The sequence below is a fragment of the Drosophila guanche genome, unplaced genomic scaffold (assembly GCF_900245975.1).
Source record: "Drosophila guanche unplaced genomic scaffold, DGUA_6, whole genome shotgun sequence".
Classification (NCBI taxonomy): domain Eukaryota; kingdom Metazoa; phylum Arthropoda; class Insecta; order Diptera; family Drosophilidae; genus Drosophila; species Drosophila guanche.
In genome coordinates, this window is record NW_022995749.1 from 2,222,585 (window position 1) to 2,236,326 (window position 13,742).

The 13,742-nt window shown below is 48.8% G+C and overlaps 6 protein-coding genes across 7 annotated transcripts; 4 read left to right on the forward strand and 2 right to left on the reverse strand.

Annotated features, from left to right (window-relative positions):
- The first annotated feature begins 197 nt into the window (after nucleotides 1-197).
- LOC117585836 (D-beta-hydroxybutyrate dehydrogenase, mitochondrial) lies at nucleotides 198-1,350 on the forward strand. The gene is made up of 2 exons (XM_034275577.1): nucleotides 198-349; nucleotides 403-1,350. Exons 1-2 carry the CDS (start codon nucleotides 234-236, stop codon nucleotides 1,271-1,273), a joined length of 987 nt encoding a protein of 328 aa, XP_034131468.1. The 5' UTR covers nucleotides 198-233; the 3' UTR covers nucleotides 1,274-1,350.
- On the reverse strand, nucleotides 1,266-4,809 carry LOC117585830. Its single transcript, XM_034275566.1, has 7 exons — nucleotides 4,648-4,809; nucleotides 4,457-4,549; nucleotides 3,810-4,403; nucleotides 3,201-3,746; nucleotides 2,597-3,135; nucleotides 2,469-2,544; nucleotides 1,266-2,407 (listed from the first exon to the last, which is right to left on the reverse strand). The coding sequence occupies exons 1-7, from the start codon at nucleotides 4,807-4,809 to the stop codon at nucleotides 1,499-1,501; spliced, it is 2,919 nt and encodes a 972-aa protein (XP_034131457.1). The 3' UTR covers nucleotides 1,266-1,498.
- A 549-nt stretch (nucleotides 4,810-5,358) lies between these two features.
- On the forward strand, nucleotides 5,359-6,499 carry LOC117584970 (fumarylacetoacetate hydrolase domain-containing protein 2). The gene is made up of 3 exons (XM_034274168.1): nucleotides 5,359-5,663; nucleotides 5,732-5,859; nucleotides 5,935-6,499. The coding sequence occupies exons 1-3, from the start codon at nucleotides 5,399-5,401 to the stop codon at nucleotides 6,421-6,423; spliced, it is 882 nt and encodes a 293-aa protein (XP_034130059.1). The 5' UTR covers nucleotides 5,359-5,398; the 3' UTR covers nucleotides 6,424-6,499.
- LOC117584971 (39S ribosomal protein L35, mitochondrial) lies at nucleotides 6,455-7,210 on the reverse strand. Its single transcript, XM_034274169.1, has 2 exons — nucleotides 7,064-7,210; nucleotides 6,455-7,000 (listed from the first exon to the last, which is right to left on the reverse strand). Exons 1-2 carry the CDS (start codon nucleotides 7,086-7,088, stop codon nucleotides 6,495-6,497), a joined length of 531 nt encoding a protein of 176 aa, XP_034130060.1. The 5' UTR covers nucleotides 7,089-7,210; the 3' UTR covers nucleotides 6,455-6,494.
- A 338-nt stretch (nucleotides 7,211-7,548) lies between these two features.
- LOC117584968 (MICOS complex subunit Mic60) lies at nucleotides 7,549-10,807 on the forward strand. 2 transcript variants are annotated; one of them, XM_034274166.1, is made up of 9 exons: nucleotides 7,549-7,593; nucleotides 7,906-8,117; nucleotides 8,180-8,674; nucleotides 8,735-8,883; nucleotides 8,950-9,645; nucleotides 9,765-9,785; nucleotides 9,871-10,029; nucleotides 10,086-10,374; nucleotides 10,432-10,807. In XM_034274166.1, the coding sequence occupies exons 1-9, from the start codon at nucleotides 7,549-7,551 to the stop codon at nucleotides 10,607-10,609; spliced, it is 2,244 nt and encodes a 747-aa protein (XP_034130057.1). In that variant the 3' UTR covers nucleotides 10,610-10,807. The 2 variants fall into 2 exon arrangements, with proteins under 2 accessions (XP_034130057.1, XP_034130058.1); XM_034274167.1 differs by lacking the exon at nucleotides 9,765-9,785 and having other exon boundaries at nucleotides 10,432-10,609.
- A 727-nt stretch (nucleotides 10,808-11,534) lies between these two features.
- On the forward strand, nucleotides 11,535-13,696 carry LOC117585174 (isocitrate dehydrogenase [NAD] subunit beta, mitochondrial). Its single transcript, XM_034274515.1, has 5 exons — nucleotides 11,535-11,698; nucleotides 11,884-12,048; nucleotides 12,112-12,228; nucleotides 12,299-12,880; nucleotides 12,938-13,696. The coding sequence occupies exons 1-5, from the start codon at nucleotides 11,657-11,659 to the stop codon at nucleotides 13,166-13,168; spliced, it is 1,137 nt and encodes a 378-aa protein (XP_034130406.1). The 5' UTR covers nucleotides 11,535-11,656; the 3' UTR covers nucleotides 13,169-13,696.
- Nucleotides 13,697-13,742: the final 46 nt, after the last annotated feature.

The window sequence follows — 13,742 nt, forward strand, 5'->3', positions numbered from 1 at the left end:
AGCGGGAGAATGCACTCATTTAAATATGATTAACATTCAGCTGTAACTGAAACACAAGGCATTACATTAAGGACCAGTCTAAAGCGGCATGTAATACTCAGTGCTCTCAGATAATGGTTACATATGTACATACGTACATTTTTTTTATACATATATTCATTTTCGGGTTTGCCTGGTTTGCATTATTTTCAGAATTTCAGCGGCTTTGTTTCAGTCATACGAGAGCTGGCGCAATGAGCAGTAGCCACCTCTTACGCGCCCTGCGACGCATGTTGGGCATGGGGCGTCGCCAGCTACCGGTTGATGGCCGTAATGTAATACTCATCACCGGCTGTGATTCCGGCCTGGGGTAAGCAAAAATGGATCATACAGAATCAGAATTAATAGCCGCTCTGCTCGCAGTCACTGCCTGGCTGTCTACTGCCACAATGTGCTCTCCATGACGGTCGTCTCCTGCTGCCACAACCTTAAGTCGGATGGGGCACGCCTCCTCCAGCAATTGAGTTCGCGGATGCACACCTTAGAGTTGGATCTGTTGCAGCCATGCTCCATCCAGCTGGTGCAAGAGAGACTTCAGGACATACTGGCAAAGGATTCGAGCTACCAGCTGACGGCACTCGTGAACAATGCGGGCGTGATGTGCTTCGGGGAGTTCGAGTGGCAGGTGCCCGAACAAATTGAGATGCAGATCAATTGCAATCTCCTGGGAACGATGCGATTGACGCGCCAGTTGCTGCCGCTGCTGAGACAACAGCAGGGAAGGATCATCAACGTGACCAGTCACTGTGGGCTGCAGGCGCTGCCGGCCCTCGCTCCCTATGCCGCCTCCAAGGCGGCCCTGCGTTTCTGGACGGACTCCTTGCGCATCGAGCTGCAGCAGTATGGCATGGAGGTAGTCAACTTTATACCCGGCTCCTTCGTTCTGGACAGCAACATTGCGGCACGCCAGCAGCAGCACGCACAGCGAATGCGGGAAGGTTTCAGCGCGGAGCAGCATGCCCACTACGATGTCTACTTTGAGCACTTCAATGGATATCTGAAAATCGTGTCAGGCTATAAGGCGCCCAATCAGCTGAAGGATGAGTTGCTGCTGGCCAAGTTCAAGGATGCCCTGACCAGCACACAACCAGCGTCGCTGTACATACACGAGCCCTGGCGATATCGTGTGTATCGGTGGCTCTTTTGCATCTGTCCCACGCCGCTTGTGGACTGGCTTACCCTGCGGTTCTGTGCGATGCCCACATATGAAACAAGCGGCGCGAAGATTGGGTAGTTGGTAGTCTAAACATTTACTGGAGCACATTAAAATACTTGGCTAGGGCTGTGGCTAATAAAATTGAGTAAAATGCACCCAGGGGTCCGCCTTTCGGTCCTGTCCTGTCTTCTCTTGGAATGGGTTACAAACACAAACATGCACTAAGTATACATACACATATAACACACACACACATCATAAAAACAAATAGAAAGGAAAACACAATCACAGAATGGAGGTGGTTTAGTAGCCGGTGCTGCGGCATCGCTCGAAGACCGCATCATTGAGCAGCTGGAACCACTCGCTGGCATAGGTCGAGTCCTCGGCGGCACGGAAAAGCAGAAGCTTTTCTTGCGCGGGCAGTGCCGAGGAGAGATAGAAGCTGATGGCCGTCTCAGTTAAGTCTGCGTGGTAGTTCTTCAGAGCCCACTCAAGCAGACGCAGGCAGTTGTGGGCATCTAGGAACTGGACGAGACGCTGTTGCAAAATGACCTCCAACTCGGGTATAATGTACACGCGAGACATCTCGAATGCCTGAATCAAGGCGGAGTAATTTGGCTGGCCCAAGTGCTGCTCGTGGCAGCCAATTAAATGCAGAAAATATCGCAGACCGCAGGCCGTATAGTCCTGCAGCTGAATCTCGCCATGATGGCCCTCGCGGAAGTCGCTGTTGAGCATCCTGTTGAAGACCTCACTGCTCTCGCAAAGCAGCTGCTTGTTAAAGCCAATACTATGTGGGGCGTCGCCTTCTTTGCTGACAATAAATCGCATATCGCAGTTCTCGTGCATTGGCGTCGAATCATTCAACTGCTGAGTGCAGATGCCAGCTGTGCTGTCCGCAGGATCGGCTTCGGGCAACGAGATGCCCAGAGTGTACCGTGACATGGATGTTACAGCATCCGCTGCCTCATCCGCATACAGATCCTCGCTCTTGCGTAGCAGCAGCTCAAAGAGCAAGTTCAAGGCATTTCCGTCATTGAGAAACTGATACAGCAGACGGGGGTTCTTGATGATGTATGCCACGGATATCGCAGCACGTTGCTGGGCATTGGGATCGTCGCAGCGCAAGAGTCGTACCAGCTCCTCTTTGCCATAATTCGATTCGCCCACATTGGTAAGCGTTTCCAGAAATGCAAATCCATCTTTGCGCATCTACAAAATACAGATACAGAGTTAGGTATGGATGAATACTGATGCCAAAGCTGTACAATACCTCCTCCACTTTTGTGAGCTGATAAAGTTGATGGACCACGCCATGTTTGATGATCTGGGCAAAGAACTGGCTCTCCCTGCAAGATAAATCTAGTAATCTGCGTGATTTAGGTTCAACATTTTACTTACAGCAGAATATTTGTCAGGGCATTGGCAAAGTTGTTGTTTGCACCAAACAAATTGATTGCCCTTATGAGCGTATCCAGCGTCTCCGGCTTGCCCAGCTCCATTCGCTTATTCAACATCAAGGTAATGCGGTACAGAAGATTCTCAATGATGTCTATTGTGTCGCCTGCCTGATTCCGAAACTGGGACATCTGCGACAAAGGAGGCACATCTGAACTGAGTTCCTCAAAGTCTTCCTTGTCGGACAGAGTGTCGTCAATGGGTTCACTGCCGTCATCAATTAGCTTTAAGATATCCAAGACATTCGAGGCCTGGGCACGATTGGCGGCTATTCGTCGATCTCGCGTGTCATTGTTCGTGGTGGAATTATCATCTTCATCCTCATCGTCGCTGCAAGCCGGTGAATAATTATCATCATCATCATTGGCCAACAGATTCGAGGATGGGGACATGCTGCGCGAGCTGCACGGACTGGTGGTGCGATACGAACGCGGCGAACTGCTGGGCGAATCAAAGTCCGAAGAATCAAGAGTTTTCGCAAACTGCAAAGGGAAAATAATTGAATAATTAATTACGCGTACTTCGGATTACTTTTACGGATAGCCACCTTGATTGTCGTTTCCTGTGTGGCCAGCTCGGATATTTTTCGCTTCTTCCCACCCTGCAGGCGCTCCTCACGGCGACGTTTGTGATGCTCGTCATCGCTGACCAGATAGTCGTTCAGTTCCCTAACCAGCAATGGAACCAGACCCTCATACAGCAACAGCTCCATGCTCAAGTTGTCATACTGAAAGTTGTTAAAGATGTGAAACAGTGACGAGCGCTCGCTCTGGGAGTGCGAGTCCCGGATCATGGCCACCAGCTTGCGCAGAGCTCCACAGCGTCGGATTTTCGAGCGACTACAGGCATCCGTGGACAGCGTCGATACAATATTAATGCAATGTCGGCTCTCGCTCTCTGTCAGCGGCTTGGCCATGTTAACAGCCATGAGCATCTCGCAGGCAGCCACAATGGCATCCGCCGTACTCAGCATGTAGAAGGCGTAGGGATCCTTGCAGAAGTTCGAAAGAATCTTCAGTGCTGAAGATCGCTGATCGCTGTCCTCCTTGGCAAAGTAAACAATCGATGCCAGCGAAGAAGTGCGCGAGACAGGCTAAAAACGGGAGTGGATTGTACAGTTATTCATTCGGAATTAGGGATTCTGATGTGGACTAACCTCCCATGCCTTCAGGCCGATCGGTTGGGCAGACAGCAAGACAAGACATTTAAGTATCTCTTGCGCCAGCTCGATGGCCTCGTTTTCCTTGGGCAGCACATAGTCGCAGTTTCGCGTCGAGTACTTTAACATCTGGTGGTCGAAGATATCGCTTCGCACACCCTCCAGATTGCGGGCCACCTCCTCGAAGTATTTCTCGCGATGCTGGTTCCGCTTTAGGCCCATCAGCGCCGACACCTCAATGTCCTGGGTTGGTTGCTCCTTGGGTGCCTCGGTGTTCTTCATGACACCCACAAAAATCCGCATCATCTGCAGGAATCCGTTTGCAGCAAGAAAATGTCTAAGGAACTGACTGCTGACCAGCAGGAAGCGACAAACGCGGAATGCCATAATTCTCGTCTGAACAGAACTTGTGGATTCAATGATGTGACAAATGGCCGGAGCAATCGCAGCATAATGCACATTGAGGAACTGCGATGCCTTCTTGCTCTTTGCCAGATTGCCCAGCATTCGGCAGGCGCGGCATTGAATCACAGGATTGGGTATTGTCTTCAAAATAGTAACCAGGGGAGAGATTACCTTGCACTCGACAGCCTGCGAGGGAGATCATTAGAAGTTATATTTAAGAGACTCTATGATGGTCTTACCTCAATGCAGGCCTGCTCGTCAGTGCAGCAATTTCCCAATATACTCAGAACCACTTCCATGATCTTTTCATTTAGCTTGGTTATCAAACGAACCTTCAAAAAAACAAATTCGAAATTTGGTTGTTGAATTTTTAAAGCCATCGACTATGATGCCAGTGGCCATCAAACATTACGGTGACTCTCAAACTTACCATTATGGGAACGCCACCAGCTGTACGAAACAAAACTATTCCATCCTTGTCTTTAACCAGATCTGTGCGCAACTTAACCAGGCACTTGTACACAACAGTTCGATCTGTCGAGTGTTTGAGGACATTTAGCATGCCCTCCACCTGCTCCAAGGTCCATAACATTGGGATTTTTATTATTTATTTTTGCTTTTATGCTTTTATTTAGGGCTGGAGAAACATTGACGTAAATATCGATATTATCGATGATTGGGCTGAATTAATGAATTTCAAAAGTAAGTGCTTACCGCTGCTTTTAGGTTGTAAATAATCAAATTAATTTTATAAAGGTTAATAATATTATTCTTTTTGGAATCCTTTATTAATAATTGAATTAGTAAACATCGAAAACAAGTTCAAAATAATTGCCTTTCATTCGAATGGGGCATATGATGTATTACTCGTCGTACTTCATGATTTCCGATTATTTCTGATCCATCCACACACTTACAAAATTGTAGGTAAAGCGATGTATCAATATATAAACGAGAATGGTATTCCCCAACAGTAATATATATAAATTGTTAATCCTTTTAAATATACCTTCTCTGAATGGGCTGTTTGTTTTTTCCTTGGTATACTAATGATATATCGGTATATTGTATCGAATCCGCGGTCACACTGCACTGGTCTTATCATTAATATTTTTTGTAAATTTATAAAAAAGATCATTATTGTTCGGCTGGGGTAGTCAAGTGGTGACGTACAGTGATAAATGTTAGCTGCCAGAATGCGTTTCGTACAATATTTGCGCAAGGGTGACCTGGCTAAGCGCCTTGGCCTGCTCGCCGACGATCAGAAATCGTTGGTGGAGTTGGCAGGAGTGGAGGGAGTGCCCAACGATCTAAAGACGTTAATTGCCCAGAACCCGAACATTGAAGAGCTGGCCAAGAAGGTGCAAAAGCAGCCCACTCTGGCGCTGAATGATGATGTCACTTTGCTGCCCCCCCTCACCGATCCCGGCAAGATCATTTGCATAGGTATGGAGAAACTACATACATACATAGATAAGTTCTAAGGTGTGATTGTATTGTGGAAATTTCCATAGGACTGAACTATCAGGACCATTGCGATGAGCAGAACAAGCCGGCACCCAAGGAACCGATGTTCTTCAGCAAGTTCAACAACACGTTGGTGGGGCCCACTGATAATGTTATTGCCCACAAGTCGAGTGAAGTATGTAGAGTGTCAGCAGATAACCTCCGATAACAGAAGAATACAAGAGGGAAAATTCCATGTTAATCTTGACAGAAAATCGACTGGGAGGTGGAACTGGTGTGTGTCATTGGCAAGGTCGCCCGCCATGTGCCCAAGGACCAGGCAATGGACTATGTCTTTGGCTATAGCATCGCCCAGGATATCTCGGCCCGCGACTGGCAGAAGGAGCGCAATGGAGGCCAGTTCTTGATTGGCAAGTCGATGGACACTTTCCTACCACTGGGACCCGCGGTTGTGCACAAGAGTCTGGTCAAGAATGTGTACGATCTGAACCTGAAGACATGGATCAATGGCGTTGAAAAGCAGAACGGCAACACGGGCAACCTGATCTTCAAGCTGGACGATGTTATCAATAGATTGACGGAGACAATAACCCTGCTGCCTGGCGACATCATTGTCACGGGCACCCCCAAAGGCGTGGGCATGCACCGCAATCCGCCAGAGTTCCTCAAGGCGGGCGATGTCATCAAATCGGAGATCGTTGGTCTGGGCACAATGACCAACAAGGTTGTGGCATCCTAAATCCATAATGACATCCCGTCAATTGTTATAATTGTTATGTGTGTAACGAAATAATTGCATTTAATCAAGTTTTAAACTTTGAACTGTTTCGATTTGGTGGCAAAGTACTCGTCGCGTTTGTGGTACGGCGCATACGGATCGTCGACGTAGTGCTTGGGTCGCCGCCAGAAGTTTGTGACCATCTTGTCCAGCAGCCAGCTCTGGGAAGCATTGGTGAAGACATGTTGGCGTAATCGGCGTCGCAGGGCGTTGGACTTCTTGAACAGCTTCTTCTGCCGCCCGGAGTGTGTGCGGATCCAGGCGCCCCAGTCGAGACGCTTGAAACGCTTTAGCACTGCCTTCACCGTCTTGCGCTTGCCCTTGATGAGCGAAAATTTGGTAACGCTGCGTACGTGCGGCGGTGATCCTGCAGCTCCCAGAGCGGGCAATTGAAGAAGCTTCAACGAGGCTGGTGTTAGTGTGTGGGCGGACAGGAGGCTGGGCTTCTGAACTGTTGTCATTAGCTGGCCAAAGCAGGCACGTTGTGTCTGATGCACCAGCGACGCAACCGGCGGAACGCGACACACTCCACGCAGGGCTATAGATCGAACCACACATGGAAATTAGAGCATTTATAACAATTGTGATCATCTGGACTTACCGCCTGTGAGTAGGGTTCGAAGCATTTTCCTTGGTTAATACAAAAAACGGACAATTCCCAAAATTAATGGAAAATTTTCCTTCCGCCAGTCAATCGTCGCGTAACACCAATCCAATCAGCTGTTTGCTATTCACAACGAAGGATGCCTTTAACTGTAAATAGTTTATCTCATTCGATCCTTTTTCGGCTAATATTTGATTTGATTTTATGACAATACTAAAATATTAAAAAAAATATTAAAAATTGTAGTACTGCCCTGAAAATTGTAGGGAGAAGAGCAACATTTCAAACAGAGTGCCTGTGCTTCACTGTCGCCGCTTGCCATTCACCAACCAACGCGCACACTCCGAGCAACCAGCCCAGAGGCCAGTATTGAACGTTGCGAGAATCGGGCAGGAAAAATTAATTCACGCCGCCGGCCATAAAACTGGAGCAGGGGCAGCACCAAGCTAGAGCGAAATTAAACAAAATTCCATAATAAAATCATGTATCGGCTAGCGGTTCGAGATCAGTGCAAGTGCGCCTTGCAGGTAAGTTATGTGATAACACCGACGAAAATCAATCGTCACGTTGCCCCGCACCGACCGTGCCGTTGCCCCGACCTGCTCCCCGCACGCCCACCAACAAGCCAATTGCAAAATATACAAGAAGCGCTGGTTATGTCATCTACCAAACGCAGGAAATATGCGAAAATGCCAAAAATTCCAGCTGAACTCGGCTCCAGCTGGGGTTGCCAAGGCTCTGGGTCGACGGTAGTGGCTGGTCACGCCTCGTGGGTGTGCTAAAAGTAACGAAATTTATAGTGCCGTACCTCTTGCCCCACTACTTTTTGTTTCTGTTAGCGCTCCCTGCAAACAACAACAAATGGCAGGCATTACAGCAGCAACAGCGGCAGCAGCAGCAGCAGCAGAAGGGAGGGAAGCAGCAGCAGAAGCGGACAAGAAAATGGACATGGTCTACCACCGCCGCCACATATGCGAGAAGCTGGCTTCGGCAAGTTTTTAGTCCTAGTCGCTCCCCTGGCTGCTGTCGGCGGTGTAATCACCTACGCCAAGTGAGTATCTGTGGAATCCACAATCCTGTGTACACCTCAATACAGAGAGTTACTTCGTGCAGGTACGACGATGACTTCCGAAAAATGGTGGAGAAGAAAGTGCCCGGGGCCGAGGCGGTGATCAAAGTGGCTCTTCAGGAGGAACCACCATTCAAGGGAATCACTCAGAGTGTCAACGAACAAATCGACAAGGTGAAATCGGGCTACGACACGGTCAGCTCCTCAGTGAACTCTGTGACCTCCAAGGTGACGGGTCTGTTCGGCGGTGGCAGCAGCAGCAGCAGCAGCAGCGGCAGCGACAAGCCCAAGAGCCCGGAGCCCAAGGTTCAGCCTCTGAAGAGCGAAGCTCCCGAGGTCAAGAAACATGCCCCTGCGCCAGCAGCCAAAACTGAAGCGAAAACTGCCAAGACCGCAGCAGCTCCAGCGCCGCCAGCGCCAGCACCAAAGGCAGCCACCCAACCCCTGCCCAATGAGGTCGTCGAGCTGGAGAAGGCCATTGAGCTGTCGGCCAAGCTGGCAGTCAAGGAATACAATGCTGCCATTGCCGTGCTCAAGGGGTGATTAAAACTAATGACTGGGAATGTTCCATTTTGAGACTGACTAATTTCCTTTTGCAGCTTCAATGAGGATGTGCGTCGTGTGGTCGACAGGGCTGTGGAGACCGGCGAGAATACGCTCTGGACAACTCTGAGGAACCGTGCCAGTGCCCGGGACACAGCCGTTGCCACAGCAGAGAAAGCAGCGCGCGAGGCTCAGGAGAAGATCGGTATGAGTTAAATGATCAACAAAGTTTGTATCAAATGAATGACAGAGCTCTCTTTTTTTTGGACAGTGGCCTGTGAGATTGCCCTGAGCGGAGTGGCCACGGCAGAGAACCACAAGCAGGTGGAGACTGTGCGCAACAAGATCAAGAAGCTGGTGGATCATATTGCCAACGTCAAGGATGAGTTGTATAGGCACAAGGATACGGCCAGTGTGTCGGACAAGTACTGGCGCAACGTGGAACAGGCTCGCAACTATTTCATCGATGAAATCGAGGCAATCTTCCCCGGCCTTCGGCTCTCCGATAAGAAGCTCAATCTCTCCAAGGAGGATTTTGATCTCTTCATTCTTCACGCCTACACCCATGTCCTGGCCTACCAGAAGGAGCTGCAGCGCCTGCAAACCGACGGCGAGCTGCGTCTCAAGCGGGCCATCGACTCGGTGCGTGGCGACAACGATTCGGAGGCTCTGCGCGCCCAGCTGGACTACCATCTGGAGGCGGAGCGACGCAAGCTGGCTGTGGAGAACCAGAAGAAGATCTTCCACATCCATGCCGAGTCCGATAAGCAGCTGCGTCTGCAGCTCAAGAAGCAAGCCGAGGCCCATGCCGATCACATCAAGGACATTGTGGCCCAGCGCGAGTCGGATCTGACGCGCAGCTTCAAGCGTGAGCTGGATGACAAGCTGGCCACTGAGAAGGCCAACTACAAGCTGCAGCTGGCCACAATGCTGGGCAAGCTGCGCGGCATGGATGCTGCTCTCGCGGGTGAGTTTTTCGAGCGTTGTGGGGTGTCCTGGGCTTGGGCTTGGGTTTGGCTAGCTCCCTGTTTCCCGGCTAGAAATGTAACCTTGTTTAATCCTTTGAATCATGCTGCGCTTGTGTAGAGATAGAGGACGAGTTTCAAGGTATACCTGACCCGCAGTTAGACAGCTTTAAGTGAGAAAGCTTTAAGTACTCTGCTAACATCCACTTCTGTTTTCTATTTCGCAGATCGCGCCGATGCCGAGCGTACGGCCAACCAGTCGCAGGCCTTGTGGGCTGCGTGCCAGGCACTGTGGGCTTCTGTCCGCAATGCCACCCCAGGCGTCAGCTACAAAGACAAGCTGCGTCCACTGAAGAACGAAATCAATGCCATTGCCAAGGTGTCAAGTAAGTTTCAATCAACTGAACTGAATCCGTTTATTCTTATCGTCAAACCTTTGCAGAGGGAGACGATCTGGTGGCGGCTGTGTTGGAGAGCATGCCAATGGAGGCCCAAGAGCGCGGTGTCTATCCCGAGGACGCGCTGCGCGAGCGTTTCCTCAACGTGGAACGTGTGGCCAGGAGGCTAGCCTTGGTGCCCGAGGAGGGGGCCAGTCTGCCCATCTATGTTATGTCTTATCTGCAGTCGATCTTTATAATGCGAGCTGATAATCCCATATCCACGGACGAACTCGACAACAAACCCTTCGATTACAGCAAATTGGACACCTATGACATACTGAACAGGGCCAGGTGAGGCCGTCGTTGGACCATTCTTAAATAAAATTTATTGAATTTGTGGTGTTTCAGGTACTACGTGGATCGCAGCAACTTCCTGCTGGCCTTGAAGTACTTGAACCTGCTCCAGGGTGCGCCACGCAAGGTCGCTGGCGAATGGATGAAGGAGGTCCGCCTCATGCTGGAGATGCAGCAGGCGGCCAACACACTGATGTCCCATGCCGCCGCCAGCGGTCTTCTGTATTTGTAGATTATGTTCCCCACCCTCCAACCAAAACCGATTGACTTGTTTTTAGTTCAGGAGCTAAAAAAAATATAATAGATAAAGAAGATGCCAGCAATATGTAAAATTCCTACAAGAGAACACACTTTAAACAAAAGATCACTTATATATATTTGTAAACGATTGTTTTAGCTTCAATTATACCAATTATATTTAGAGAAAGGACATGAGCAGTAGGATCCTCAATTTGGGGGCCATTCTCTTGAAGGATAATTCAATCAAGCAACCCTTAACCGAGACAAATACAATTGTTTTATTCCATATAGGATATATAACTTTATTCTCTAAAGATGAGCGCCACACAACTATAATTTCCCCTCTTTCAAATATCCCGCTTAAGCCACTCAACCGACTACCAAATGTTTCGCATGCGCGCAGCTATCGGGTGGTCTTGTTTTTGGTATTTGTTCAAGCGGATACGGATACGGTTTATTTCTCTAACCTTAAGAATCCTATTAAACGGAGTAATTAATAATAGCCTTTCTTGTAGAAAATTGATTCATCTATCTGACAAAATTATATATTCAGTGATGAAAATGCTCGATAACTGGTAATATTAAACCGAATATCAATAACAGCGAATGTGATTTCCGATCAACAAATACAAACGTTAGCCCCTTGACGCCCAGGGCGGTTTTAAATACAGATAAGTATGTAATACAACTGAATGAATTAAAGTGCAGTTAATGTCTAAGGTATCGTGGGAACGAGTTATTAACTAAGGAACGAGTTAGGAAATATCAAGGTGTTCCACTTATTTAAAAAGAGAGGGTGTATGGGGCTAAGTTCGTTTTTTTCTCGGTATATTTTGAAATTGAGATGTTAGTTTTTGGTATTTTTCTGAGGGTCAGGCGGTATATTTGAACGATAAATCCACGGTCGCACCATCAGCTGGTCGATTGGTTTTATTGAAATTTTCGGTTACAATAAAAATTCTTCCAAAATTTCGAGTGCGTTAGCCTTTTGTTGAAATTTGCCCACACAACTGTCGTAACGCGAAAGCTATCGAGCAACATGTCAATGCTGGCCAGAACCCTAGGACGCACCGCCTTGCAGGTAAACCTCCCCGCTTCGAGCTAGCTCTTACATAAACACTTGGCCAGCAGCACCACCCGCCGATTCTACTTATGCTGCGGTGGCTGCTGCTGCCGCTGGCACTGAGTGCGAATATCAAGATGCCCGTATTTGAGGTTAAAATATTATCAAGAAGTTTGGCTAATTGATTTTTTTTGAATCCTTAGGCAGCGGCTGCACGTGGTGTGCACACCTCATCGACCCTCAATGATGTTCGCACAGGCAGCAAATTAAAGGATGCTACCTATGGAGCCAATAGGACCACCTGTACACTGATTCCCGGCGACGGTGTGGGTCCCGAGATCGTCTACGCCCTGCAGGAGGTCTTCAAGGTAAAGCTTTCTCCTTGTCCTTTCTCAAAATGTGTGCTATCCAAGTTTCCTTTTTGCTCTCAGGCAGCTAATGTGCCCGTGGATTTCGAGTCGTACTTTCTGTCGGAGATCAACCCCGTACTGAGTGCCAAGCTGGAGGATGTGGTGGCCTCCATTCAGAAGAACAAAGTCTGCATTAAGGTGGGTCCCGTTCCTGTTAATTCGAGGAAATCTCGAGATGATTATGGCATTACTCTCTTCTTTATCGCAGGGTATTTTGGCCACTCCCGATTACAGCAATGTGGGCGACCTGCAAACCCTGAACATGAAGCTGCGCAACGATCTGGACCTGTACGCCAATGTGGTGCACGTGCGTAGCTTGCCCGGCATCAAGACGCGACACACCAACATCGACACGGTAATCATCCGTGAGCAAACCGAGGGCGAGTACTCTGCACTGGAGCACGAATCGGTGCCCGGCATTGTGGAGTGCCTGAAGATCGTCACTGCCAAGAAGTCGATGCGCATCGCCAAGTTTGCATTTGACTATGCCACCAAGAACCAGCGCAAGAAGGTCACCGCCGTGCACAAGGCCAACATCATGAAGCTGGGCGATGGCCTCTTCCTGAGGTGTTGCGAGGACGTATCGAAGCTGTATCCCCGCATCCAGTTTGAGAAGATGATCGTGGACAATACGACCATGCAGATGGTGTCCAACCCGAATCAGTTTGATGTGATGGTAACCCCCAACCTGTATGGTGCCATTGTGGATAACCTGGCCTCTGGTTTGGTGGGCGGTGCTGGTGTGGTTGCTGGTGCCTCCTACTCATCGGAGACGGTTGTGTTCGAGCCTGTAAGTCTCCCTTGATGATTTTATTTCGGAATAATGATTTGATTGTGTGTCTCTTAGGGTGCACGTCACACCTTTGCCGGCGCCGTGGGTAAGAATGTGGCCAATCCTACGGCCATGATGCTGTGCGGCGTGAAGCTGCTGCGCCACATCAACTTGCCCACCTACAGCGAGGTCATCTTCAATGCCATCAACAAGGTGCTAAACGACGGAAAGGTGCGCACCAAGGACCTGGGTGGACAGTCCACCACAATGGACTTTACCCGCGCCGTCATTGCCAATCTGCACTAGAGATTGGATCCAGGCAAAGATCGATCCGCACAGGACTCCAAATCCTCAGCAACAGGCAACAACATTGGCCCCCAAGGCACGCACTTATTATATAGACAATAGACAGTTTCTCCTTGTGTGTTGTTGCCGCAGCGAAATTTGATTTGTTAACATGAACATAAGATTTGCATTCGTTTTTAGTTTATCCCTCCCTCAGTATGCTGTTGCCTTATTTGTCCCTCCCCCCACTCCAGGCATGTTTTCAATGAGTATTATTTCTGGCGAATATTTAAGTTTAGTCCAATACCGGCTCCGCCCCGTCCTGCTTATCCCTTAGTTTTACCGATTGGCCGATTGTTCCCCGATTATGCTGTAATATGTATTATTTTTCCCCCCTGCAAATTGTTACAAGAATAACCACAGATGATATCGCTAAAGCAATTTAAGTGATAGCAAGCGCTTAGGGTGGGTCCGCCCCCCGCCCTAATCGAGGCTCCGACATAGAGCACGAGAGATATAACAATAAATTCAAATCTACATTAATTATTATTTAAACGCCATTGTGTCAGTTTGAGAGCTGTCTAAATTTTAAGTA

Bases quoted from the DNA above. Each gene is read 5' to 3' on its own strand.
- LOC117585836 (XM_034275577.1), top strand. From the start codon at position 234: ATGAGCAGTAGCCACCTCTTACGCGCCCTGCGACGCATGTTGGGCATG. The intron at 350-402 runs GTAAGCAAAAAT...CTCTGCTCGCAG, and splicing joins GGCTGTGATTCCGGCCTGGG to TCACTGCCTGGCTGTCTACT.
- LOC117585830 (XM_034275566.1), bottom strand. From the start codon at position 4,809: ATGTTATGGACCTTGGAGCAGGTGGAGGGCATGCTAAATGTCCTCAAA. The intron at 3,747-3,809 runs GTTAGTCCACAT...TCCCGTTTTTAG, and splicing joins TCGGCCTGAAGGCATGGGAG to CCTGTCTCGCGCACTTCTTC. The intron at 2,545-2,596 runs GTAAGTAAAATG...TTTATCTTGCAG, and splicing joins GCCCTGACAAATATTCTGCT to GGAGAGCCAGTTCTTTGCCC.
- LOC117584970 (XM_034274168.1), top strand. From the start codon at position 5,399: ATGTTAGCTGCCAGAATGCGTTTCGTACAATATTTGCGCAAGGGTGAC. The intron at 5,664-5,731 runs GTATGGAGAAAC...AAATTTCCATAG, and splicing joins CGGCAAGATCATTTGCATAG to GACTGAACTATCAGGACCAT. The intron at 5,860-5,934 runs GTATGTAGAGTG...TAATCTTGACAG, and splicing joins TTGCCCACAAGTCGAGTGAA to AAAATCGACTGGGAGGTGGA.
- LOC117584971 (XM_034274169.1), bottom strand. From the start codon at position 7,088: ATGCTTCGAACCCTACTCACAGGCG. The intron at 7,001-7,063 runs GTAAGTCCAGAT...TTCGATCTATAG, and splicing joins TCGAACCCTACTCACAGGCG to CCCTGCGTGGAGTGTGTCGC.
- LOC117584968 (XM_034274166.1), top strand. From the start codon at position 7,549: ATGTATCGGCTAGCGGTTCGAGATCAGTGCAAGTGCGCCTTGCAG. The intron at 8,884-8,949 runs GTATGAGTTAAA...TTTTTTGGACAG, and splicing joins CGAGGCTCAGGAGAAGATCG to TGGCCTGTGAGATTGCCCTG. The intron at 10,375-10,431 runs GTGAGGCCGTCG...GTGGTGTTTCAG, and splicing joins GACATACTGAACAGGGCCAG to GTACTACGTGGATCGCAGCA.
- LOC117585174 (XM_034274515.1), top strand. From the start codon at position 11,657: ATGTCAATGCTGGCCAGAACCCTAGGACGCACCGCCTTGCAG. The intron at 11,699-11,883 runs GTAAACCTCCCC...TTGAATCCTTAG, and splicing joins TAGGACGCACCGCCTTGCAG to GCAGCGGCTGCACGTGGTGT. The intron at 12,049-12,111 runs GTAAAGCTTTCT...TTTTGCTCTCAG, and splicing joins CCCTGCAGGAGGTCTTCAAG to GCAGCTAATGTGCCCGTGGA.